Source organism: Mesoplodon bidens (genome assembly GCF_964165515.1).
Source record: "Mesoplodon bidens genome assembly, chromosome: 19".
NCBI classification, from domain to species: Eukaryota; Metazoa; Chordata; class Mammalia; order Artiodactyla; family Ziphiidae; genus Mesoplodon; species Mesoplodon bidens.
The window spans coordinates 26,723,903-26,751,062 of NC_138179.1; the positions used below are offsets into that span (position 1 = coordinate 26,723,903).

General features: G+C 45.2%; 2 protein-coding genes across 7 annotated transcripts in view; one reads left to right on the forward strand and one right to left on the reverse strand.

Moving 5' to 3' along the window:
* LOC308607410 (uncharacterized protein) overlaps positions 1 to 9,622 on the reverse strand; it is a 47,931-nt gene extending 38,309 nt beyond the window's left edge. Inside the window, exons 1-5 of one of the 5 annotated variants that reach the window (XM_081219291.1) lie at positions 9,514 to 9,622; positions 9,156 to 9,234; positions 6,173 to 6,249; positions 5,759 to 5,797; positions 5,123 to 5,551 (exon numbers count right to left, since the gene is read on the reverse strand). In XM_081219291.1, the coding sequence (XP_081075417.1) occupies positions 5,438 to 5,551; positions 5,759 to 5,797; positions 6,173 to 6,249; positions 9,156 to 9,234 (309 nt within the window). In that variant the 5' untranslated portion in view covers positions 9,514 to 9,622 and the 3' untranslated portion in view covers positions 5,123 to 5,437. Of the gene's footprint in view, positions 1 to 5,122; positions 5,798 to 6,172; positions 6,250 to 9,155; positions 9,235 to 9,513 lie in introns of those variants that run through there. The other 4 variants (XM_081219292.1, XR_014014004.1, XR_014014002.1 and 1 more) reach the window with 4 other exon arrangements.
* An 18-nt stretch (positions 9,623 to 9,640) lies between these two features.
* The window catches only part of COX10 (cytochrome c oxidase assembly factor heme A:farnesyltransferase COX10), a 111,224-nt gene continuing 93,704 nt past the window's right edge, over positions 9,641 to 27,160 (forward strand). For both annotated transcript variants that reach the window (XM_081219284.1, XM_081219285.1), the window contains exons 1-3: positions 9,641 to 9,773; positions 15,271 to 15,404; positions 17,135 to 17,456. In XM_081219284.1, coding sequence (XP_081075410.1) covers positions 9,731 to 9,773; positions 15,271 to 15,404; positions 17,135 to 17,456 — 499 coding nt within the window. In that variant the 5' untranslated portion in view covers positions 9,641 to 9,730. The remainder of the gene's footprint in view (positions 9,774 to 15,270; positions 15,405 to 17,134; positions 17,457 to 27,160) is intronic.

Here is a 27,160-nt window from a genome sequence, read left to right on the forward strand (position 1 = left end):
CCAATTCAGTAGGTAGAAGACTATACCAGGTTTTCTGAATTTGTACTTTGACCCTAATGATATTGAAATTTTTATGTTTATCAAAAAAACCCATGTCTATTCATTCATATAATTTTGTGCATTTATCATTTATCTCTAGAGCTGTTCACATGTTAATAGTGGTACTCCCTTGTCTGTCATATGTGATGCAGTTGATTTCCTCATTTTTGATTGCCTTTTAGCTTGATCTGTTGTTTGGGACAGAGAAGTTTAAAATTTTTAGGTTAAAAGAAAAACGCATGCATCTTTATGGATCCTTTGACCTAAGTCACGCTGAGACAGTCCTTCCCAAGCTTTTATTTCCCTCTATTAACTCATTTAAACTTTTCAATCCATCTGAAATAGATTTTGGAGTTCAGTGTGAGGTACAGACTTAACATTCCTCCCAAGTGTTGATTCGGTGGCCCCTATGCTAAATGTTTCAGCTAAATATTCTTTTCCATACTTATTAAGGATGCTGCTCTTATCTAAATATGCTAAATGTGTATATACCCTTTGGTCTGTTCTTAGACTTGTCATTTTGTTCCAATGATCTTGTTATCTATTCTTGGGCAAGCACCACCAAATTATTTTAACTGGAGCTTCACAATACATTTAACACCTTGGTGGAGAGCCCTGCCTTATTCTACTTTACTTTCTAACTTTTCTTGGTTATTCTTGCTCATTTATTCTTCCTGAAGAACTCTGGGGTTATTTTATTAAGTACTGTGTCAGGATTATGTTACAGCCCTATATTATACTGGAGAGAATTAACATCATTACAATATTATCTCTCCTGATACAGAAGCATGGTATGCCTTTCATTTTATCCAAGTCTTCTTTTATGTCCCTGTGGCAGAGTAATACCCGTATGTTTCATTGCTTACCTACATTTCTCAGATGCCCTTGCATTGCAGTTATGTTAGGGACATTTGATTAGTTCTGAGCAATGGACTGGGAGTATAAAAGACATTTGCCATTTTTGATGCGTACACGCGAGTCTCTTTCTTTGATAAGGTGGTGACCATACAGGACATATTGAGAATGGTGGAGCCACAACACAGAAGCAGCCTGGATCTTTGTGCTCGGAGGATGGCAGCCTTGACGAGTCACCCAGCTTGCATCAAGCTTTAAGTGAGCAAGAAGTAAACCCTTTTGTTGGAGTCAAGTCATTTAGATTTGAGGACTTGTTACCATTGTATAGTCCCTTAAGAAAGGTTGCAAATTTCTTATTCAGTGTGTCTTTGGATTGATATCTCTGTAGTTACTGTGATAGTGAAATTGTGATTTGATTTACCATAGTATTACTTCATACTATATAGAAGGTCCGTGTGCCTAGCAGGTGAGGAAGGGAACAGATATGGGGGAAGAACTTCACCATGGTGCCTCAAAGTCTCTGTACCTGATTGTCATTCTAGCTTACCCTTAGCTAGGGCTCTAGGGCAAAGGCTCCAGGGCAGCATTTCCCAACTCACACCCACTTCCTCAGTTTTAAGCCAGCTTCACAGCTGCCCTTCTTTACTTAGTCCCAGAACTCATTCCAAGTATAAGTGTGATTGAACGCTTCAAGCGGCCTCTGTGTCTGTACCTGATACACTGGCTTCCAGATTCTGTTTGTCCTGGCTCCCAGCCCCTCTGGCTCTGAGTTTGGGGAGGGAGGTACTGGTTGAATTTTGCTAGGCGGCCCCTCCTCTTTCTCCATACATGAGTCTCACCCTTTATATGTCATGGATCGTAGACTGATGGGTTCTTTTCTCACTCTGGCCTCACCTGTACTCTAATTTGCAGAAATTCTCAGAAATTATAGCCAAATGGGCAAACCCTCAGTTTGAAATGCAGACATGTTCTTTTTATAGAGAATTGGGGAGGGAGAAGTAATTAAATGTGCGAATGCAAACCATTATTTTAAACTAGTGGTCCTTTCATGGATATTTTCATGAGAACTTGGAAAGACTAAGTGGAAACCCAGATGTCAGCAGAGGGAATAAGTTATCTCCTTCCTTCTACCCTCTGTATGTGGAAGGGAGTAGCAACTGCAAAGACTGATTTTCCCACTGAAACTTTCCTGAGAAGATGGAAATGATTATGGTCAGTTTCAAATCATATTTCCCCCCCCCCAGTGGCATAAATCCTGAATGCTAGCCCGAACACATTTTCACTTGTCCTTCTTTAGGTTCCTGTGGGCTCCTGATTCTCAAACACCCATTCATGGGTGAGATCTTATCTACAGAAAAAGTTCTTCGCTCCTCTGGGGTAAAATATATTAAATACAAATATTTTTTCCATAAAGCTAAACTATTCCATTTAAGTAGCTATCAGATTATATTCTTTTAATATTTTTGGCATTAAAATGATCAATCTTGGGCTTCCCTGGTGGCGCAGTGGTTGAGAGTCCGCCTGCCGATGCAGGGGACACGGGTTCGTGCCCCTATCCCGGAAGATCCCACATGCCGCGGAGCGGCTGGGCCCGCGAGCCATGGCCGCGGAGCCTGTGTGTCCGGAGCCTGTGCTCCGCAACGGGAGGGGCCACAGCAGTGAGAGGCCCGCGTACAGCAAAAAAAAAAAAAAAAAAAAAAAAAAAAAAAAAAAATGATCAATCTTTTATGAAGCCATTACATGAACACTAGATGGTAGTTTGTTATAAATGCCTTTACACAGTTAAAAGCTGGCAATCCCTATGTTGGTTTCTAAATTATTTTTGAGATTTTTTTCTGGTCTGTATAATCTCAAACCCTCTGAACCACTGGAATGTATCTTCAAATAGTTTTTCAACACGTGGAATATTTTCTGAGCCCTTGCATTTCTGAGAACACCCGCCTGTCCCACTGAAAGAGAAATTGCTGGGTATAAGGTTCTTAGCTCATAACTTTTTCCCCCTCAGAACACTGTGTGGAGTCACTTGGCATCTCTAACTGTTGCAGAGGAAATGTCGGAGACTCACCCAGAGTTTTGTTCTCTTGTAAATAAATTGTTACTGAACAGTTGCAAGATTTTTCTCCCCACTTATTTCACCTCCCCCTGCTTGAGGCACTGCAGCACAACGTCCCCGAGTGCCTTCCCCAGACAGGATATGTGGTGGCTGACAGCCACGGGGCCAGATTCTAGCATCACCCAGGTTCAAATCCAGTCCTGCAGTTTACTAGCCATTGTATCCTTGGATAGTGTTATGGGTTGAATTGTGTCCCCTAGAAAGACACGTTGAAGTACCCCAGGATATGGGAACGTCAGCTTTGGAAATAGGATCTCTGCAGATGTAATCAAATTAAGATGAAGTCCTTAAGGTGGGCACTCATCCAATTAGACTCATGTCCTTAAAAGAGAGAAATTTGGACAGAGACACACACAGAGCATAGAATGCCTTGTGAAGACAGACACAGAAGGAAGACTGCCATGTGAAGACTGAGGGAGAGATGGGAGTCTGGCTGACACAGCCTGGGAACTGAATGCCTGAGTCTCTCAGAGGCTGGAAAAAGGCAGGAAGGATGCTCCATAGAGGCTTCCGAGGGACCATGGCCCTACTGATACCTTGATTTCAGACTTTAGGCTCCATAACTGGGGGACGCTACACAACTGTTGTCTTAAGCCACCCAGTTTGTGGTACTTTGTTATTGCAGCCCTAGGAACCTAATACAGATTTCTCAGACTAGGAGCTTCGATTACTTTATCTATAAATGTGGATAATCATCTGTTAGCTGTAAGGTTGTTGCAAAGGTGAAATGTGATTAGATGAGACAAGGTACATAAATTCTGGGACACAGGAAGAATCTAAGAAATAGAGGGGGTGTCTGTGCTGTTATCATCATCATGGCCGCCATCACCATCATCACCATCACCATCTTCCTTGGGGACTCTTTCTCCTGGGAATGCTTTCTTTCTTTTTCTGTACTCTTGACATTTTACACAAAGCTTATGTGATTTTTTAAAAATAATAAAGTCATTTTGCTTAACTCTGGATTCCCAGGCCCACCCGCAAAGATTTTTGATTCAGTAGGTCTCCGGAATGAGTATTATTTGAAGGTGTCCAGACATGAACTCTCATTAAGTATTGAAAGTGCAATGTAATTGAAGTGGTGGACCTGGTATTAGTATTCCTGTTCTATATACCCAGAAACTGAGGTCAAAGGAAATTGAACCCAAGTCAGAAAACGCAAAATCAAGTGATTTTTTGAGGCCAGACTACAATAAGTTCACTTGTTTGATGAAATGTGAAACTCTAGACTAGTATGAAAAAATGCCAGATAATGAGGACTCTATAATACATAAAATATGGGAGACGGCCCAATATTAGGATTAAGAACACATCTCTTGTAAATCAGGCAGGTTTAAATTCTAGTTGTGGTACTTACTTTCTAGCTATGTGAACTTGGAAAAATTATTTAATCTTTTAAAATCTTTTACGGTCTCAAGCTCTTCATCTGAAAATGGGAATGAAACACATCTGGGTTCTGGAGAAAAGTAAACGATGTCATGATAAAGCACTTAATGCACCGTAAATGCTAAAGAAATGGCGTATTTTTGCAAATATGCATTGATACTTATTTCAAAAAAGAAATCAACATCTTCATTTCCTGTTATCAATTGTCTTAAAGGTACAAATGCAGGGAGAAAGAAGATCCATAGATGAGAACTAATAACTAATTTTAGAAAAGATCTGATGTTTATGCTTTCCTAGTAGCTTGCTAATTATTTTTGTTCTGAGAATAACCTTGCTGGGATTCTTCTTATTAATTTGCATTTAGCAAATCTCCTTGTACCTTGGAATTCTCTAGTTTTATAACACTGACAGGTCATTTACCAGAAAATGTAAGAACCATTTTTAAGAGTTCCTGGTAGCTAATAGAAAAATGTGTGTTTAGGTGTTTAGGGATGTTCTTTATGGGTTACGATTTTCTCAACCAGTAGTGGCCAACAGGATTTGTTTCCTGCTACACTTGGAGCATTCCACCATACTCTTCACGAGGCTTCAAGATTCCAAGGAGGAGGAAACCAGAAAAGGGATACTTTCCTGATGTGGGGAAGCAGGACATTTTGACATCAGCAAAGGAACTGGGTGCACAGTAAACAGCCAAGCAACAAGACAAGAAGCTAGTCTGCACAAAACTGCATCTTGTATTTGTTTTATTTAAACCGTTGTGGGTTTATATCCTATTGGAAACAGCCACCATGTCGAGTTTGTGTTATTCTTGTTAGACACAGCCTGCGTTTCAGCGGTCTGGCGTGATCTGGGTTGCTTCTCCATGCCGTCTTCCTCAGCAAGCTCTGGTGCAGGTCACTCGGCTCCCTGGCCCCACCCCTCAATGTCCCATCAGGGATGCAAGAACCACAAACCCGGAAAGTAGCTTAAGCAGAACAGTATGCTTATAGCAGTAAGTCTGCAGACAGATGCTCCAGGCTTGGAGCAGGGGCCCAACAAGTTCATCTAGAATCTGGGCTCTCTTTTTCCTACTCCGCCTTCCCCGGCATGTTTCTTCATCACTTCACAATTGCGAGACGGCTGCCTCAGTGCCAGGAATTCCACTTTCAGCCCTGCTTCCTGAGAATGAAAGGAAGGGAAAGGCCCAGAGCACCACCCTTTACACACCTTCAGTAGTGAATGAGGTTTTTCCTAGCAAACTTGTCTGCAGGTTTCTCCTTCTCTCTCTCTAGTCAGAACTGGGTCACATGGCCTCCCCGGCTGTCAGGAACTCTGGGCAACTGTGGCTGAGATCCCTCTGTTTGACTGGAGGCCATCGTGACTCACCTCCTGGGCTGCAGGTACTGCTTCCCTTAAAACCGTGGCCTGTTGATTAATGAAGGTGAAAGGGTGCGGCAGTGAACAGAATTTGCTCGAGTGCATTTCCCTGCGGCTGTTTCATTTTCCTGCATTCCTGAACTTCGCCTTCCACTTACGATGTCACCAAGCTCCTGTATGGAGTCAGCCCTGGGGTATAGAGCTGGAAAAGGTTACAGCTGAGGGGTAATGTCTGACTGGAGTGTCCTTGGACCAGGATCCTTACTGGTCACCTTGGAGGAACTATTAAGAGATCTGAGGAATTGGTTTAGGTTATTCAAGCTCATAGGAGGCTGATTTGCAAACCCTAATCTGTACACTTACAGTGGAACATCTATTCACCTAAGAACTCACAGCAGTTATCTGTCCTGGCTCCAAACTTACCCTGTATCTGGTGCCTGGTGGTGCTGGAGCTGGGAGTCTGCAAACCACACTCCTGCAGGCTCTCTCACCGCTTGGCTCTGCCAAGATGGGACAGCGATGCTGCAGGACGGGGAGGGCAGGGGTCCCTCCTCCCACCTGCTTCCCGTCTGCCTGCAGCCCCTGGGCACCTCACTCCAGTGCTCCTTCACCCCAGCAGCAGCGGCTGAGGCCACGTACAGCTTTTCTAACACCTTAAGATCCAGCTTGGTCAGGTCCCCCGCAGAGATCACAGCATCAGTAGAGCAGTGCCTGTTCCTCTCGGTTTCCACACTGTAATAATCTTGACCTCATTCCCCATCATCCAGTTACAGAGGTGGTAGCTGCTTTCTGAAGCTGCTACCTCTGTGACACTTAAGAGTTCTTTTTAACCCTTTTGACTGCCTAATTAACACTAGTCTCCTGACCTGACTTGACCCAGCATCACCACCATGAAGCCATGGCCAAAGGCAGGGTCCTGAAATACTCCACGCTTCCCACACCTGAGTTGCCTACTGTAGCAGTGGTCACCTTTGCTAAGCCTCCAGAGGAGGACAAGCGTGGGTAAAAGCCAATTTATTATCACACTGAGGCTCTGGACACACACACTTATGAGAGAGCCCCGACGCTGGTGAGCAGAGCTACATCTAGTGGGAGCCCAGCTCACTGGAAGGAGCCTGAGCATCGGCCTTTTCACAGCAGGAGGGAGGCCTCCCTCAAGCAAGAAGCAAACCAGGCTTGTCTTGTCACCACCTACCCCCAACATCACGGGACCGGGGGAAGAACCCTGTCTTTCTATTGTTGAGTAAGTATGTCTTCATTTCTCCATCTAGGAGTGGAACTGCTGGGTCATATGACAGCCCTTTATTTAACTTTTTGAAAAACTGCCAAACTGTTTTCAAAGGCGGCTGCACCATTTTACATTCCCACCAGTAGCACATCAGGGTTCCAATTTGATTTTAAGTCTTCTCTGAATGCTAATGCTCTTGACCACCTTTTCATGTACTTATTGGCCATTTGTATATCTTCTTTGGAAAAACTCTATTCAGATCCTTTGCCTATCCTTGGGCTCTGAAATCTATTTTGCTTTTAGATGGATAATTCTGTGCTAACTGATTACATCCTGCATACTAGGTTGGGATTTTGCCTAGAGGAAGCTATGTCTGTATCTATTGCAGTAAATTCATCAAGGCTTTGAGAGAGTTAGCATCCACTCAGAAGTCACATCAGACGGAATAAAATGCAGATTGGATTCTGTACAGACTCTCCAAGGAGAAACTTTATTTGAGATTCTGCTTTCAAATTCTGAAGCAAATCCACTATAGGACAAAGTGGGAGTTGAGGGCAACTTGGTTTTTAACTGAGTGCTAAGCCATTATCTAGGTAAATCGTGATAACATTATTTCTTTTCTTTTTTTTTTGCCGTACACGGGCCTCTCACTGCTGTGGCCTCTCCCGTTGCGGAGCACAGGCTCCGGACGCGCAGGCTCAGCGGCCATGGCTCACGGGCCCAGCCGCTCCGCGGCATGTGGGATCTTCCCGGACCGGGGCACGAACCCGCGTCCCCTGCACCGGCAGGCGGACTCTCAACCACTGCGCCACCAGGGAAGCCCACCTATGATATGCTTTAAAAAGAAAATTACGTCCGTTCCATCCATTCCCCACCCTTTCTAATTTAATAGGTCTGGAGGCGGCTCAGGCATCTGTAATTTTTAAAGCCCTACGGGTGATGCTGACAGGCAGCCAAGGTTGAAATTCTCTGTGTTTTACAAATCACAGAGGCTGTGACTCTTCAAGACGCTTGGGTGAATAAGGCCGTAAGGCACGGTGGAAATCACGTGGTAACAGGTATCAGGGGTTCTGGTATTGGTCTGGAACTCAGCAGCTAGGTGACTTTGGGCAGATAAAACTCTTTGAGCCTTAACTTGTTATTCAAAAGAGGTTACCCTGGGGCTTCCCTGGTGGCGCAGTGGTTGAGAGTCCGCCTGCCGGTGCAGGGGACACGGGTTCGTGCCCCGGTCCGGGAGGATCCCGCATGCCGCGGAGCGGCTGGGCCCGTGAGCCACGGCCGCTGAGCCTGCGCGTCCGGAGCCTGTGCTCCGCAATAAGAGAGGCCACGGCATTGAGAGGCCCACGTACCGCAGAAAAAAAAAAAAAAAAAAAGGTTATCTTTTCCTGTGGATGTCAACACCGAACGTTTCTAAAAAGCACATGGAAAATTACAAGGCGTTTTGAAAACTTTTAACGTAGTATTTAACGCTGTTTACCTCTTCAGGGAATATCCTTTCCCTTCCTTGTACGCAGGAAAAATCCACTGCTCCTCCAACTGAGTACCAAGTTTAAATCTCCGAAGCCTTCCCTGACCAACCACACAGAACTGCTACCTCACCTGGGTTTCTGCAGCACTTTCTACATCAGCCCCATCACACTGACCTTGCTAACTGACAACCCCTCTCGCCCCACTGGTACCGTGTCAGCTCTCACACAGACAGGGGGTCTCATCCTTTTCGGTACCCCCGTGCCCGGCAATGCTAGCCGAGATGACCCACATGACCACCTATCACCTTATCATTGAAGACAGACAAATTACCCTCCTAGAACCCAGGTACCTATTTCTTCTCTTTCAAAAGCCGAATCTTTTTCCTTCAGTGCACTGTTAGTTGCGGAACTCCAACACCAAAACCGGAAAAAAGGAGGAGCGCTGAAACCTGCCCTCTTAATCAGACACGAATGATAACTTATCAGTTCTTGGCCGTGACAGGAGTCTGGCTGGGTACCCACTGCAGAGACATCATTTAATTCTCTCAACCATCTTATGGGACATATGCTATTATGATCCCCGTCGCACAGCGACATAACCGAGGTTCAGGGGACTTAGGTCATTTGCTCAAAAGGTCAGGAGACCAGGAGGTGGAGCCAGGAATACAGAGGTCACTCCAGAGCCCGGAATCTTAAACTCTGCACGCACCTTCCTCGTCCCGAGATGCTCCTGACGACTCCTCGGCGTGGCTCAGGGGCCAGGAGCCCGCGTGCGTCGCTCCCCGCATCTGACAGCGAATATGGTAAAGCTGTAACTGATGGGGCTGGAAGCTGGGGGCACAGTCCCCAGAACCATTTCCTCCCGGCGCCTCGGCGGCCCAAAAGGATCCCGGAGGTAACTGCAAGCGGCCCGCAAGCAGCCCGAGGCCGGCCCTGCCCAAGCGCCAGGCCCCTCGGGTCCGGCCAGGGATGCCGGCCTCGGGGCGGGAGGCGCGAGTCCGCCGTCGCGCGCGGCCTTTCCTCGGAAGCCTCCGCCGCCCAGCGCTCCTCGCGCCCCGCGAAGGTACCTCAGTTCCCGGGCCCTAGGCCCAGCGCGCTCCGGCCGAGCGGCCACTCAACGCCCCTCAGGCCACAGGCCACCACTTCCGCGTCCCGCCCGCCGGAAGTGACGAACCGGAAGCTCCCTCTTGTCTCACGGGGGGCGGGGAAAGAAGATGGCGGCACCCAGCAGCCGGTGAGGAGAGAGGACGCGGGGACCCCGGGGGGCCGCCGGACTCGTGCGTGATGGCCGCATCCCCGCATACTCTCTCTTCGCGCGTCATGACAGGTACTGTGCCCGTTCTCGGCCACCACTCTGGGGGAATTTTCTTTTCTTTGCCACGTGTGACGCCGTGGTTCCGCCTGCCTGCAACCTTGGGAGCCCTTGGCGAGGTCGGCGGGGCACCAGTGCGGGAAGTGACTTTTGGAGTAGCCTGACGTGAAGAGACCACGGAGCTAGGGTCTAGTCTTGCACTGGGGCCCCGGTGGTCTGCACCGTCTCCATCTCCTCCTCCCACCAGGGTGGTGGGCGCGATGTCTGGTGCTTCTTTCAGTTTTCAGAGACTGGAGGCTGCGGGAGACAGGACGGAGTAGAACCTGGGGGCTCCACGAGCCTCTTGGCTTATTAGAGTCTTAGGTCCTAGCCATTTGTAAGTTACTCGTACGTCCCGCTTGTAAGGACCGGTCAAGTGCTTTTCTCCCCCACCCCCCAACCCGGAAGCCTACCTCGGACAGCGGGCCATAACCACCCCCTGACCCCCAGACTTTTGTCTTTCTCCATTAGCGTGATCCCTGATATAATCCCTCCACGCCAAGGACCTGTCACAGCTATATGTTGAAAGTGGGATGCACTTGCCTGCCCCTTGGCTCGGTCTCAGCTCAAATGTTACCTGTTTAGAGAGGCCTGACCACCCTATCTAAGGGGAGCCCCCCGCCCCTCTCTTCTTGCATCACCCTGTTTCTTTCATGATGGTTAGCACAGTCTGTAGTTGTTTGTTTATAACCGGTGTATTACGTGTTTCTCCGAACTAGAAGATTGAACCTTGTGCAGGCAGGGACAGTATCTCTCTGGTTCACCTCTGTGTCCCCAGTGCCCGACACAGTACCAGGGGTACATTGTTGGTGCTGAATAATTACGTGTGAATGAATGAAATTTCTCCTGATGGAGTTATTAAACTGGAGGTTGGAAACTGTTTTGCCCCCCTCTCCCCTGTAGTTTAGGATGATAACTCATGGGTGACGAATGTGTTGCTGGTGGCCCATGTTGGAGGTGGACTCCCTTTGGGCCTATAAAATGAGGCAGTTCAACTAGATGATCTCAAAGGTCTCTTCTGGTTCAAAAGGAGGGCAGCAGGGTGAGAAGTGGGAGTGTGTATAGATGAAACAAGATTGGCAGAGGTTTGATAGTTGTTGAAGCTGGGGGCTCATTGTGTTCTTCTGCTATTGCGTATGACTGGGATTTTCCATAATGATATATTTTATTTAAAGGGTCTGTAGTTCTTTTTGAATTTCTTTGTTGCCTTCTCCCATCCCCGACTGTGCATGTTTGATCCCTACCCTAGACACTCATTCTCAGAGAGCTCATCCTTTCTTAGTGCTTGAATCATCACCTCTGTAGGGAGGTTTTTCCAGTGTGCATTCCTCAAGATTGGCTGCTTTTCTGCCTTTCAATTCTGTATTTTCAGCTTCCTATAGGACAAGTCTGCCTGACTACTTAGAATTCCCCAGTTCAGTAAGTGGGCTGCATATGGTCCACATGGTTTGTTGCTGGACCCGTCTTTTTTTTTTTTTTTTTTTTTGTGGTACGCGGGCCTCTCACTGCTGTGGCCTCTCCCGTTGCGGAGCACAGGCTCCGGACGCGCAGGCCCAGCGGCCATGGCTCACGGGCCCAGCCGCTCCGCGGCACGTGGGATCTTTCCGGACCGGGGCACGAACCCGCGTCCCCTGCGTCGGCAGGCGAACTCCCAACCACTGTGCCACCAGGGAAGCCCTGGACCCGTCTTTTTGATGCAGGTATGGGGGGAATTAACAGACAGCTAAGCTTCCTGAAGCTATGAACATAATTGCCAAAAGATCTGCTAGTAAGTGGTCTGTGCAACCTGCTATGATCCACTTGGAAGATCCACTGTAAGAGCTTGATATGGAAGCAGCATGGGGGGAAGGTGGCAGAAGGGTATATAGGGACTGTATCAGGTATCTAGTGGTCATGCCTGACTGTTCTTCTAAAGCTTCAAAGAAGTTTATAGCCATTAAAAACTTTTCAGGACCTTTCAGCTTCTTATCTGTGCACTTCATTTTTTTTAAAAATAAATAAATTTATTTATTTATTTATTTTTGGCTGCGTTGGGTCTTCGTTGCTGCGCACGGGCTTTCTCTAGTTGTAGTGAGCGGGGGCTACTCTTCGTTGCAGTGTGCGGGCTTCTCATTGCAGTGGCTTCTCTTGTTGCGGAGCACAGGCTCTAAGGCGTGCGGGCTTCAGTAGTTGTGGCACGCGGGCTCAGTAGTTGTGGCGCACAGGCTTTGTTGCTCCGTGGCATGTGGGATCTTCCTGGACCAGGGCTCGAACCCGTGTGCCCTGCATTGGCAGGCGGATTCTTAGCCACTGCACCACCAGGGAAGTCGTGTGCACTTCATTTTAAAAGCCCTACAATCATGGCTCAGTGTTGATGGTGAATAGTGGATATGATCATATGTTTCCAGATTTTTAACGCATCTATTATAAGCCATGTGTATCTTCAAACCTACAGTTGTTTACATGGGACCAAAATGTCTTTAAATTTCTGGGCACTGATTCATAGAGATATGACGTGTTTTGCCTAAATGAAGTGGTTTTTTCATCATTTAAAAGTACAGTTTCCTAGCTGTTTCCCCCCCCCCATAAAATCTCGGTTTTAACCCACATAATCTTGAGAGATATTTTCCAAAGTGGTTCTTTTCCTCACAGGAACATGCATTTCTCATTGGACCAATGGAACTCAAAACTCATTTTGAAATTAAGGCCCAGAACAAGAAAACTTGATGTCTTCTCGACATAATCTTTTTTTTTTTTTTTTTTTTGCGGTACGCAGGCCCCTCACTGCTGCAGCCTCTCCCGCTGCGGAGCACAGGCTTCGGACGCGCAGGCCCAGCGGCCACGGCTCACGGGCTCAGCCGCTCCGCGCCACGCGGGATCCTCCCGGACCGGGGCATGAACCTGCGCCCCCTGCATCGGCAGGCGGACTCCCAACCACTGCGCCACCAGGGAAGCCCTCGACATACTCTTTTAATATTCAAATTGTATTATCCCAAAGAACAATGTCAAGGCAAAAAATGAAAAACACACAGCATCAAATAAATAGATAACAGACCTTTACTATCAGAGGACTGAATTCAAAGGAAATTTCAATAAGTGGCCTGATTTCAACAGTACCGTTCCTTCCTGTACCCATATACAGACAACACATATTCATGTATGTGGAAAATAAACATTTCATACTTACCTGAGGGTTGAGAATATGATTCCAGTGAAGAAGGGATTTATCTCCAGTCTGAGATAATTGCCATATTTACTGAGGGGTGGTGATAGCTCTCCTTCCCACAGTCCAGGTGAGCGATGTGGGTGACCCAGTCATCAGACATCATCTCATTCTTATATGGAAGGCACTCTGCTAGCTGTTGTAACAGAGGTGAGGAACCCCTGAGGAACTGAAAAATATGATGCAGAAACAAATGGAAATATTTGCATTAAGAAGTGCCGCAAGGGACTTCCCCGACGGTCCAGTGGTTGGGACTCCGCCTTCCAATGCAGGGGGTGTGGGTTCCATCCCTGGTCGGGGAGCTGAGATCCCACATGCCTCTTGGCCAAAGAGCCAACACATAAACCAGAGGCAATATTGTAACATATTCAATAAAGACTTTAAAAATGGTCACATCAAAATAAATCTTAAAAAGGAAAGAAAGAAAGAAGTGCCATACAAAAAGAGTGTGAAGTGATGGAGTAGTTGGAGGAGACTTCGACATTTTACAGGCAGCGGGTGGAGGCAGGACCGTGCCAGCAAGGAAGCAGCGTCAGCAAAGATGCACGAGCTGGAATGGTGGCGCGCGCAGTGCAGAGCTCGAGACAGCGAGCCATAGGTACAGGTTTGGGCAGGTGATGTGTATTCCGGGCTTCAGAAGGAAACCGTTGGCTCTATGGGACTTGGGTTGGAGAGGAAAGAGAGTTAACCGAAGTCAGGGCAAGTGGCTTGAATCCCACGCCTGTACCGTAGTCCCAAGTGTGAGATGACAATGGTCTGTATCTCTCAGCTGCAGGGAAAGAAGTGGACAGATTTGACCAGTGTTTCAGAGTTGACTGGAGTTGATGATTATTAGGTGATGAAGGAAGAGTTCAAGGTGGTCCTGGAATCTCAAAGTAGGTGATGAAGGAAGAGTTCACGGTGGTCCTGGAATCTCAAGTAGGTGATGGTTCTATCAGCAGTAGGGAACAGAGTAGAGATAAGGGTGAGAGTAACGTTCTCAGAGATGTACTAGAACCCATCCACGTGGAGATACTCAGCAGATGGAAAGAGGCGTAGTGACTCTAGAAATGGGTTGAAGATGAACAATTACCCTGGAATTACATTTGTTCAGGGACAGTATGTAGTACTCAGAACAGCAATGACACAACTGCCTTCACGTGGCTGACACAGCAAGAGGAGCCACCGCGGGAACCCAAGAAGTGATAAGTTGCGGGTGGCGGAGAACCAGGGGTCCTTAGGGTCATGGAAGCCATGGAAGGAGAGACTTAAAAGAAAGGAGGGTGGCTGGTGTCTGTGCTGTGGTCCTGTTGAAGGCTTGCCCAGGATGAGGCCTTACATGGAAGCATTGGATTTGTTGATGTTTGAGAGAAGGTTTAGAGAGAAATGATTAAAAGCCAAATTCGGATACAACAAAAATAGCTTCTTCCTAACTAGGTTCATAGACTCATACTTTATTGAGAGCTATTTCCTCTCCCTTTTCCTTGGCTTACCTGACATCGCCAAAATATTAATCTGAAACATATCTTCCAGTTTACTGTTATTTATTGTGAAAAAATCTGCTTCTTATTTTATACTTTGTAAAAAGTGACTGAACTGATTGTTTTATATTTTATTCTTTTTTTAATTTAAAAAAATTTTTAATTAATTAATTTAATTTATTTATTTTTTGCTGCATTGGGTCCTCGTTGCTGTGCGTGGGCTTTCTCCAGTTGCGGCGAGCGGGATCTACTCTTCGTTGCGGTGTGCGGGCTTCTCATTGCGGTGGCTTCTCGTTGCAGAGCACAGGCTCTAGGCGCCCAGGCTTCGGGAGTTGTGGCTCATGAGCTCGGGAGTTGTGGCTCGCGGGCCCTGGAGTGCTGGCTCAGTAGTTGTAGCACATGGGCTTAGTTGCTCCGCGGCATGTGGGATCTTCCCGAACCAGGGATCGAACCCGTGTCCCCTGCATTGGCAGGTGGATTCTTAACCACTGAGCCACCAGGGAAGCCTTATATTTTATTCTTAAAAAGATCTATGGTTTGGTCATTTCAGCATTTGATAGAATAAAAGCCTAATGATCCTGAGATGAAAAAGTTCCCTAGCCCTGCTGGAGAATTACACTCACTTCAACAGTGAGCAGGGCTGTTCAGTACTGTTCATTCACAGGTCTGCATCAGGTCATTTCAGAGTTCTGACCCATCACTCATGTGTTTCTTACTGTGGTGCGGGCTCTGCTTCTGGGTAGGTCCAGTCATCACTTGGTGAGAAGTATTAACGATTTTAACATTTTTTCCCCCTTCCTCTCTATTACAGGCTGGGTAGGAGGATGTTTCTGGTATCTAGAAAGGAGAGCCTTGCAGGAGTCACCACGTAGGTTCCTGCATCTTCTCAGGAACGTCAATCAACAGTGGGTTACATTTCAGCACTTTAACTTCCTCAGGCACATGGTACGTTCAGAAGACCATCCTCACTTTGTGCTCCCTGCCTTTACTTTCCCTCTATGAGGGGACTGTAAGAAGAGTTCTAAGAAGTCTCTTTGAAAAGGACTTTTATTTCATGTGGTCTGAAGTTTATCCACAACTTTAATCCCTTGTTCTGTTTATGCTTAACTGAAACCAGAATAATTCTGGTGTCTGAGTTTTAAAGTATGATCTTGAACTTATTGATTAAGTTTGGGAAAAGATTGAAAACTGCTGGCATGTTTTGACTAGGCCACAATTAGGAAAAGCTGAACTGTTATGATGCATCTTTTTAAATTCTTTAAAGTTCTGTGAATACATCAGTAATACAGAAATGATTGCTTTAACCGTGTGACCTTCCTGTTTTCTAACATCAGCAGTGTATTCAAAAGTCTTTTAAACACATGCCCTTCTGGGCAGATTCAAACAAATTGAGTTTGTGATTTGCTGGGCATTTTACAGTGGGCGTTGGTAATATAGCTCAGTCCTCTTGTAGGCTTTTGTCCAGGTCGACTTCGTGGTATCGGCAGTGTGGTAACTTATATTTGCCACTTTCTCAAATGGCAAAGGATCATAGGATGAAGAAACGACAGCTAAAAACTCATGATTTCAGTGCAAGCAGGAAAGAATAGCAAATTCATACTCTGAAGTCCTGTTTGACATTTCTCTCACCTTTTTTTTTTAACTTAAAATGCCCACTTTAACTTTTAAAATCTTAATGAAACTCATTGTTTTGATGAGAGATTTTAATTTCCAGAAATGTTCAGACTTAAAGTTGGGGATCGAGGATAATGGATGTTTAGAACAGAAACTCAAATATGTTTAATGCCTTTTTTTATGTAAACAGAACTCTGAATTCATTCATGAGTTTGTAACTCCTTTCTAAGATGAGTATATGTAATTTCAGGTCTTTGTGATGTAATGAAAAATTGCTTAACTGGTTATCAGGATAGGTTGCTCCAAGTCCCAGGAGCATCTATAAGTAACTAGTTGTTGATTCTTGTCTCTGTCAGTTTATTTCCGAGCCTTGGTTTCCTCATCTGAAAACTAAAGCGAGAGATAATAATAATGATCCATCTTTTTTAACAACTTTTGAGAACATTGGATGAGATATGTATTCGATAAACTCTAAAGATATATGTTACATAAAACTGTGAAGTGCCTCAAGGGTATTAGTCATAGTTACTCCTTTTTGCTAGTAAGTAATAGAGATTATCTGACTCTGAAATCCAATTCTTTCCCCACACCCACTGCTCTAAGGTCACTGAGCCCTGGGTTGTGTCCCCCACTGAGTATGTCCGCCTGCACTGTTCACCTGGAAACATGGAAAGTCAGCAGGTTGCCTTGGCTCTTGATTATAGAAAACTTTTTCTTTGTATTTGGAATATGAAACCTCCAGTTTCTGGTACTACATGGAGGGAAATTCTGGGGGAGATGAATATGAAATAAATTTATCTTTCTTTCAAGGGACTTAAAATTCCTAGGATTTTCTAAGCCGCAGAATTTGAAAAACCAGTTAATTGTATTCTCCATATTTCTTAGTAGAGTGATTCCCATGTAATACACTCTAACACGAGTTACTTCAGTGAGTATTTTTAAAGGTATAGGAAAATCTTTTAGGTATTTTACAAGTTGGACTGATGGAAGGAGCTACTGAACAACCATTTAAGAGCATTTTGGGCCTTGGTTTCCTAGTAACGTGTACCTTTTTTATTCAGTATGTCACACAACTGAACAGAAGCTTCAGCCAGCAAATAAAACCAAAGCCGGAACCAGTGGCATCTCCTTTCCTTGAAAAAGCATCTTTGGATGAGGCCAAAGCCGAAATTTACGAGATGAGACCTCTTTCACCCCCAAGCCTGTCTCTGTCCAGAAAGCCAAATGAAAAAGAATCGATAGAACTAGAACCCACCCCAGTAATTGAAGGCTCTATAGCTGTGGGAACAGAGACAAAAGAAGAAAAGCAGTGGAAAGAGATGAAGCTGCGTGTGGATGATTTGCCAGGAATTTTGGCTCGGCTGTCCAAAATCAAACTCACAGGTACTTTGTTTTTCCAGTCTAGTCAGATTCTTACTTGAGAGTGTTTTTTTTGTTTTTTTTTTTTTTTGGTTAAACAAAATGCTTATTTTGTTATTGCCCCAAAAGGAATGATTTTGAAACTACAGGTCCCCTCTTAGTATTTTTCCTCTCTTCAACTTAATTGGGATTTGAAATCAAATTTTTGGAATTCTGTTTATGCAGAATAGTAAATAGTATTACCCTAAACATATTGTACTAAAAATAGTCTCTCTTTTATTTGCAGTTAACACAGAATATTTATCCTGCTTATTTCCTTATCTTTTGTGTGTTCACACCTACTGCCCTGTAACGATGCAGTAAGATAATGTGTTCTGTTTCAGTTCTGGAAACAAAAAGGACTGCACTGCTGGGTTTGATGGGCAGTGAACCCACGGGCACTGGGACTCCCAGCTCACTGCTGTGCTTTGCTTCTTGTAGGGACTCTGGGATTGTCCCACATGTGTGGGAACGTAGAGTGTTTCTCTGCAAAGAAAGCTAGTGACTACACTGTTGAGCAAATCTTGTCTGATTTTGTAAATAAAGTTTTATTGGAACACAGTCACAGCTGTTGGTTCTGTGCTGGTGTCATGCTACCTCAGCAGAATTGAGTCATTGCCACAGAAAACTTATGTCCTGGAAAGCCTGGAATATTTCCTGTCTGGCCCTTTAGAGAAAAAGTTTGCTGACCCCAGCTATAGAGCATGGACTAGTGAGAGGCAAGGATGGTGGCAAACACATCAGTGGTGGTCAACTGCGAAATGACTTGGGGCTGAGTTAAGGAGAAAAGGGGGCGGAGAGAGAGAGAAATATTAAGGAAGTGGAATGAACAGAACCTCAGGTAGATGTGGTGGAGTGCTGGGGGCCATAAGGTAGAAGGTTTAGGACACGGACTTGCAAGGAGTCTTGACTGCTGTTAGATGTAGCAAGCCTTCCCCGGTCCTGGGCACTGTGCTCCTTGCTGTCCTCCACCTAGCCCAGTTCTGAGAGAGAACATACAGTAGTGACCTCTGGGCTGGAGTCCCTGCCCTCACATCCTCACTCTCACTGGTTGAGTGACCTTGAGCAAGTTCCATACATCTCTGTGCCTCAGTTTACCCATCTGTAAAGTAGGGATAATAATGATACCTACTTCCTAGGTCAATACTGAGTTTTAAATGGGGTGACATCTGCAAACTGTGTAAAAGAGACCATGTTAAGACCTATACACTTGTTCCTTAAATTAAAAAAATAACTTCGTCACCTGGGTGCCCCTGCAGGCACTTGAGTTTGCTGCCCCTGCTCTAGGACAACTTGGGGCCTTCTGCTGTGGAAGACTGGATGAATGGTTGTGTTGAGACTTAAGAATGTGAACAATGAAGGGAGAACCAGGTTTGGGGGAGAACAGTTTTGGACACACAGAATTCGAGTTACTGCGGGCATATCCAGGTGGAGAGGTCCAGCGGGCACTGGCTGTGAAGGACAGGAGCTCAGCTAGACCACTGGGCCAGAAAAGCAAGCGGTCTTCAGTGTAGGGTTGACTGTGAAGCCGTGGTGGTGAGCAGGGTTACCAGAGGTCAAGTGTAGAGTGACCAGAGCAGAAGGCCAAGGACAGGACTTTGGGGCATGTCCCCTTTTAAGGATTGGGCAGAGTGTATAATGGAGTCTTTAAGGAAATAAATGGTCAGAGGAAGGGAAAGAGGAAATGGCTTTGTCACGGAAGCCAAAAGAAAGCCAGTCCATAAAGGAAGTGATCAACACTTAAATGGTAGAGGTCTCCTAAGATGCCCGGCTATGAAGTTATTTTATTTGGCACTCAGGAAGCCAGCGTTGACAGACTGAAAAGTCAGGAACTAATTATCAATGTTTCTTCTTAGAGTCTCAAACAAGGTACTTTAAATAATTAATTTAAAATAACATCTCAGAGTTTGTTTTCATAATGCTTATTTCTTTAGGGACAGATAGGAAAGGATGATAACTGGTTTAGGATCATTTGGGGGGTGCTGGGGGCACATTTTCCTTCCCTTCATACCAGATGTATTGGTTTTCCTTTTCTGTACCTTATACTGCTGTATATCTGAATAGGCATTCCAGATGCAGGGTTTGGTATTTAAAACATGGTGTCTGAAATCTAAAGCAATGACTAAATCCCTTCTTTAATGGTACATGTTGTGCTCTATTTATCTTGCTTGTCGACTTACCGGTCCCCAGGTGTCAGTTTGCTAAGGAGCATACGTGGCACGTGTGTTCAGACGGGGCTTCTGCTGTCCCCTGAGATCAACTCCCAGAGGCCTGGGACTGGACCCAAAGCTCTGCATTTTGGCACGCCTGCAGATGATGTGATGCAGGTGGTCCTGGACCACCCTTCGAGAAAGGGAAGGAAGGGTTGCACAGGCAGAGGGCCAGGCCCAGCCCCAGTGGCCTGGAGGATGTGGGAGAGCTCGCCCCTTCCTTCCCGTGAGCCAGAGCAGCCCTTGCCACCACTGGCACGGGAGCAGCCAGCTGGGGGCTCTGGACCACACAGGAGAGATGTGCACAGGCGAGGTACAGGGAGGGAGCAGAGAGCAGCAGCCTCCCCTGCAGCCACAGATGGAAAAGCCCTGGGCAGTAAATTTCTCCTCGGAGCATTTTATATATTCCATGCCCCAGGCTTCTGGATGAGCTAATTGAATTAAAGTCATTTCCTTCTGCTTATTCCATTTAAAGAGGCAGCACCCTTTGGGTGACCCCGACCCTCTTATTTGACCTCTTACCTCCCTGTTTATTTTATTACTTGAATTCACACATGTCTTGGAGTCAGCAGGATGTTTTTTTTTAAAGAAAATCCCTGGTATCTATAAATTGATTTCTTTTGGACTCTTAACATCTTGGACAGTTCGTTTATAGCTAACGATAGCTGAGACAGAAATACCTGGGAGTCAGTGATCACTTTTAGAGAACTCGTCTTCCTTTCTTTGCCTCCTTCTGTTTATAGCTGTAATAGGCTGAGAATAACTAACTGTAGACTAAGTGAAGAGCCACACAGTGACGTCTTTACATTTCCTTTGTAGGATAGGAGGGTGGCAGTGGGATGATGCCTTGGCATTTATGCCAGGATCTGGGCCAAAGTTTGCAGGAGATAATGCCATTTAAGATATTTTTTTTCTGTGAAAGGAAGTAAGACTGAGTTTATAAAGAAGTAATGATATGTCTCCCTTGAGTTTCTCTTGCCAGCTGAGCTATTTACAATATGTTTTTGGAGTTTGTTGCAAGGACCACACTGGGGTGAAGAAATTTTATTTGGATTAGGATCATAAGAAGCTTTGGTGACTCAGCTGAGTTTATACTTAATATGTGTCAATAAAAAGCAGAAATTTTTTCCTGAATAATGTCTGTGCTGAAAAGCTACAACACATTTTCTGAGACCAGAACACTAAAATAGATTGTTTATTGGAACCAATAGATTGGGCTGTCCATGGAACTGATATAAACTACAGTCTGTCAGTGTATATATTTTTTTCCCCTAGAACCTAGAATGCTGCTTTTTATTAAAAGGAAAAAAAAAAACCCCAAGAATCGAGGATACAATTTTATTTTAGATTGCTTGTAGTTTTTAAGTCAATGTACTGTAATCATCAGCTCTCAGATACTGCATAAAGGATTTTTCTCATTTTCATAAAAATATTAGTTGAGTAGAATTTTAATTTTTTTAATTTTAATGTATATTTTGAAATAAATACCTTAATATTTATATGCTTGTTAAATGTTAAAGCAGTATTTTTATTAGTAAGTGTTTACTTTTAGAACAAATAGGAAATATAGATAAGCAAAAATGAGACGAATGGAATCTCCTTATAAGTCTACCCTCTCAAAATGATAACCATTTTGATGATTTTGGTGTATTCTAGAATGTTTTTCTATACATGCCATTCAGATATTTTTGCTTTTTAAACAAAAGTAAGATCATAATGTAAATGCTTTCTGTACTTTTTAAAAAATTCTGATTCTGTGCATATCTTTTTGTGTCCCTGTGCTTACCCTGTTTTTGATGACCTTCTCTTTTAATAAGTAGTGTTGTCTTAAGATACAAAAGCACATGATAACATACCACCCAGTTTGACATGGTATTGTTGGACTTCTCTTGCATTTTAAGCTTGAGGATAGAGGCTCTCAGTTTCCATTACTGGTAAAACATTCCTGTGGCCCAAAGGAGACACAGAGGCAACCAGCAAGGGAACTTTTTCTCTGAAAAGGTTTTTCCAACGTGTTTTTGAAACCACAGAGCCAGCATCCTACTTTTTCCCAAGTCTGGTTTCTCGTGCCATCCGCTTCCACGCTCAGCACACAATGTGTCTGTGCCCAGCTTTTGCCCCAGTGCCCCTGCCTGCCAGGCATACCCGCTGTGCAGGGGCAGTGTTGGTGCAGGGCTTGCTCTTCGGGTTAAGGTCCTCAGATTCATCTCTGCCTCGGCTTGGTGAGGAGTACGTCTGAGCCAGGCCCTGCTTTCTCTCTGGTATGACTGCTCTTCTCTCCCTCCAGCTGTGATGCAGCTGCCTCCAGACAGTCCTGCTGTTGCATGAAGTGGGTCCGTGTCGCCGTGGTCCACCCTGGCCTCTGCTTCTGGCCCCTCACCCTCCACACCAGCCAGGAAGACAGGGTCCCGTCAGATAGCCTTTATTTCCCATATTTATCCATTTTCTTCCCACTTGGTATTAAGGTAGTCTAATTTTCTGCTATTCAAATAGTGAAAGTAATAAGTCAGCTCTCAGCAACTGTCTTCAATTTCATCTCATCTGCACTGTATTTAACAAACATTTCTTGAGGGTTTCAGTATCCTCTCTTTACCTAATTTATTGCTGATGTAGGTTTTTCTCCAGTTTTCATTTTTATTCCATCATTTCATTTGGTTTCTGGTAGGAGTGGGCCACGTAGATGCCTCAGGAGGGTAGGTCTGTCTGGCGCTCCCTCACCCTGCGGCCTTGTCCTTGCTGTCGCCCTGCCTCTCGCGGTCACGTCTCCCCGCTTCCCCGTTCGCAGGCCAGCTCCTCCTCAGCCTTCGGTCACACCTCTGACCTCAGTGTGAGTGGGCACTCGGCCGGGAGCCCTTCACACCCCTCACAGCGTTCGTCCACGACTGCACCCCTCTGACATGCTCCCACGCTCTGTGGTCATGCCTGTTGGCTTGTCTGAATCTTCACCAGCCTGTGGGCACCAGGAGGCCTGGGACCACATCCATCTTCCTGGCTTGTTGCATTGCTAGGGCCTCGCTCCTGCCCTGCCCATAATAGGTGCTCAAAAAACAGAAGCTCGATGGGAAAAAAAGAAAACTGTAATGAACTCTGTTGCCACCATTTGTAGAATTTGGAACAGCTTAGCCTTTTAATTACAAATAATTATTTTACTGTTATATAATAGTTGAAATGTTTAGTGGTGACTGAAAAGTATTGTACTTGAACTAGATGACCTAGGGCCACTAGATTTCCTCTGTCTGCTTTGTATAGTGTCACCTTCACCTGTTGTCATTGATATGAAACTGAGAAAAATCTTCGTTATTTTAATGAAAAGTGCTCAACTAAGTGTCTTCTTGCCAAACTCATTTTTCAAAAGAAACGTTTTTACTTCTTAAAAGCTTGGTAAGCATCAGTTTTATGGAAACGTTTTTTTAGTTAGTTACAAAGGTTGGTTACAAAGTGTTGGTTATTAAGTATATTGAAAAGAAAAATTTCTTTATTGAAAAGGAAAACTAAAAATAGGACGACAAAGTAGACAATCTTTGATGGTTCAAGGAAAAACTGTGATTGAAAGAACACTCTTAGGTCTCACTCAGTGTTGCATAATTAACTTGGATATAAACAGCTTTTATTTATGTGTTTATTTACACCGACCTGATAGCAATTTCATCTTCCTTTTCTGAATGCTGTTTGAGTGCAAACCCAACGCTTCCGGGGGACTGTACTTAAATGTTTCATTTTGGTAACAGTGTTGCTCAGTAAATTTGAAGTTATTTGATTTTAGGATTTTTAAAACCAGCTCTGGTCACTGAGTATGAAAAAAAGAAAGGGGAAAACTGGAAGGCCCGGCAAGTTCTTAGTTTTGCAGCTGTGTTATTAAAAATCTCCACTAAAAAGTTTTTATCTTTTAACCGGAAGTGGTTATGGTTTGTAATCAGTTACCCCCTGATTGACAGGCTTTAATGTTGCTGAGAAAAAAGTACCCTGTCTCTCATCAATTGACTTTTCATCTGAACATAACAATAAGCATAAAAATTGCCACTTTCCTCCGTACATGTGTGGGTAAGATAACCGTCAGGACGTTCACAGAACATGGCCAAGCTGTGAAGGCTAAAAAACTCACTTAAATTAGAAATTGAACCATTTGAAGCTTATGGTGTTAACAGAAATGAAGAGAGAGGAAGAAATCATTAAGTACAACTAACTACCAAATAAAAATACATGCTCATTTGAAAATCAGAAAAAAACTTAATTCTTGGGCTTCCCTGGTGGCGCAGTGGTTGAGAGTCCGCCTGCCGATGCAGGGGACACAGGTTCGTGCCCCGGTCTGGGAAGATCCCACATGCCGTGGAGCGGCTAGGCCCGTGAGCCATGGCCGCTGAGCCTGCGCGTCCGGAGCCTGTGCTCCGCAATGGGAGAGGCCACAACAGTAAGAGGCCCATGTACCGCAAAAAAAAAAAAAAAAAAACAAAACTTAATTCTTGCCTCTTAATTAAGTTGTATAATTTTGAACTTTTGAGATCTGCTAAGAAAAACATTCCATTGCTTGGAGCCACCGGTGAACAAAACCACATACAAATTCATTAACTGCCTGTTCTTGCGCAGCTTTGTACATAAAAATGCTTTCAAGAGATTCATCACAGGCTTGTAGGATTTGGGTTATAATATTGCATAGTATCTGCTATCAAGGATAATGAGATGTAATAGATCACAAGGATAATTTGAAATCTATAGAGAATCTCAAACTCTCATTTAGCCAGTGGTTTCAATCATTTGAGCAGATCTTTTATCAGAGTTGATAACTATCCAAATTGACTTATTGGAGTTTTGTTTTTCACTTAATTCTTTTGGGGCCAGGGCTGAAAAACAGCGAGGCCTTGAAAGACAGAGATGAAGCAGGATGTAGATGACCGGTGTTTTAATATAATCATTAGAGTTATTTCTAACTGACGATCTCAGAAAAGAAAGCGCCTCCATTATGCTTATGCTCAGAGACCAACAGTTCTCAGAGTATTGAGCCTTTACCAAAAAAAAAAAAAAAAAAAAATCATTCCTGATAAAGCTGCTGCTCTGAGAAAACCTATTGCTTATTGGAAAAGGCTAACCCCTTCAGTGGTTCCTGGCTGCCCTGGAAAGCACACTGTGAGCTGGAGCTGGGGAGCCTGGCTACACGTGCGCCCAGGACGTGCAGGGCGCGTCCCCTCAGCGCGGGGCTCCCTCCTCTGGGACTTGTGGCCATCCCCCTTGAGACCCGTGCTGCAGGGGCATCGTGGGTTATGCACAGGGACGCGGTGTCCCGCAAGCCCTGCTGGCCTAGTGGTGGTTTTGTAATCAGCTGGGTGGTGTGTGTGTATATCTTCCCTTCCTTTAGTGGGATTTTCTTCTGAAAATGAGTCTTTGGAGTACTTGCTACAGTACATCCCATAAAGCAGAGAGCCAGATATTATGCCTAAACCGTATGACTCTGGGTTAGACGGTAGATTGAGTTCACTGCCGCTGGTTGACGGCTGGATCTCCGTGTATAAAATCAGACGTAATACCCGCCAATGCTTGCCTTGCTGTTCATTTTAGAGCAAGCTTCTGCAAAGTTTGTTAGTCGTGTACTTTATCAGTAAAAAAGTTTTAAGTGCACGTGTGTATATTTATAAAATATTTATGCTATTGTATATAAATATGTCATATATAACAAAAATGTAAAGTTACTTGTAAGTAAAATTCATGTATTCTTACACCAATGTATTATATTCATTTTAAGATATACGAAGTGTGTGTTTTAAAAGAGAGAGTTGAGAAGTCAGATATAAGTGAAAGTTCTCATGTTTGCTTCCCATAACCCTGAGGTATCCACACACTGCTTTGAAGTGCAGTGTTTCTGGGACTTAAATAAATGTAAGGGCACTTTGGCATTGCAAAGTGCTTCACAATTGTTAAGTCTTGTTTTTATCACTATCATGGTTAGTCCACATTTCTTAAGGACTGCACTCCGGGCACTCCCCTGGACGTTCTAAGACAGAGGCGCGTGGAGCTTCTGTGAAGTGTTTTGCTGTTTCTCAGAGTTCCTTAAGACACCGCTTTGAAATATTAAGTCTAAGCATAGTGGCTGGAAAAATACATCATCTTGAAGCACATTTTAATAATTACCAAGAGTGCTGCTTATTAAGCCCTTATTACTTGCCAGGCACTGTGCTGAGTGCTTTTGTTATTCTAGAAACTAGTGTTTCTCTAAAAGGTGTCACTCAGTGTGGACAGGAGCATGGAGGCGCCGTGTGGCTGGTCCCGTGGACAGTACGCCTGGAGAGACAGAGGCTGTGGGTAGTGGCATTTGCATGATTGAAGGTTGTACTAAGAGGGGTTAACTCAGTGCTGCTCCAGAGACAAGGGTTCTATCCAGAGGGAGGTGTTTCGAGGGAGTCGTCCTGACTTGGTCTGGGAGAGAGAGAGAGAGATCCGTCCCACAGCTGGAGCCCTTCTGTTCAGGGTTGCCCAGGGAGAAACCGCTTCCTGTTGCCAGATCCAGGGATAGTGTCCATTCCTCCATCAGGACAGAGATGAGACTAGTTGACCCTGAGTTCCCTCTGACCTTTTAGGGCTTTATTATTCTTGGAGTCACTGAATTGCGTGTCTCTCCCCTGCTGTACCCATTCGGCTTATTCCATATTGAAGGCCCGTGTCACTGCCTTAAGATCCCTCACTCCACCTGTGTTTGCACCATTGCCACCCTTGCCAGGTCCTCTCCCTGCCCACCCAGTTCCCTGCAGTGGCCTTTCCATGGTTCCCGAGCGAGCTTTCCTCCACTCTGGTCAGTCCTCTGTGTCCTGAAGTCTAGTCTTCCTTAAATGCCACCCTTGTTGCAGTATCACACGTTTTCTCTTACTGCAAACCATGTTACCACAAACTTTGCAGGTTAAAACAGCACGAGGTTCTTACTTCGTAGTTCCTAAAGGTCGGAAGTCCAAGTGTGGCCTGGCCGGATCCTCCACTCAGGGCCCCCCTGGGCTGAAATCACTGTGGGCCGGGGCTGTGCTTCTCCCCTGGGGCTCAGGGGCCGCTGGCAGAACTCATACCTTTGCATCTCTGCGTCTGAGGTCCCTGGACCACTCTGCTCCTAGCGGCCGCCTGGGCTTCTTTGCCATGTGGTCCTCAGGTAGCTCACACTGGGAGGCTTGCTTTCTTCTGGGCCAGCCAGGGTGTGCCTGCTTGTGACCGTTTGAAAATATAACAACCTGTTTTTAATTATAGAGAGCTTCTCCCTGGAGGAGGCAGGCAGACCAGAGACCGCATCTGGTCACTCCTTGTCAACGACGGCATCTGGGAGGACGTGGCCCTGACCAGTCTTAGGTCCAGCCTGATGGTTCCAAAAAGAGTCGTGGGTAGAGCTGCAGCTTTGCTAGGTGTCAGGGCTGCCTTTGTCACCACGCATCTCCCTAGGTGGCTGCTGAGTCTCTGCATGGCGGTGATTGTGACTGGGCTGGACCTCCACCCGCGAGCCAGGGGCAGGTG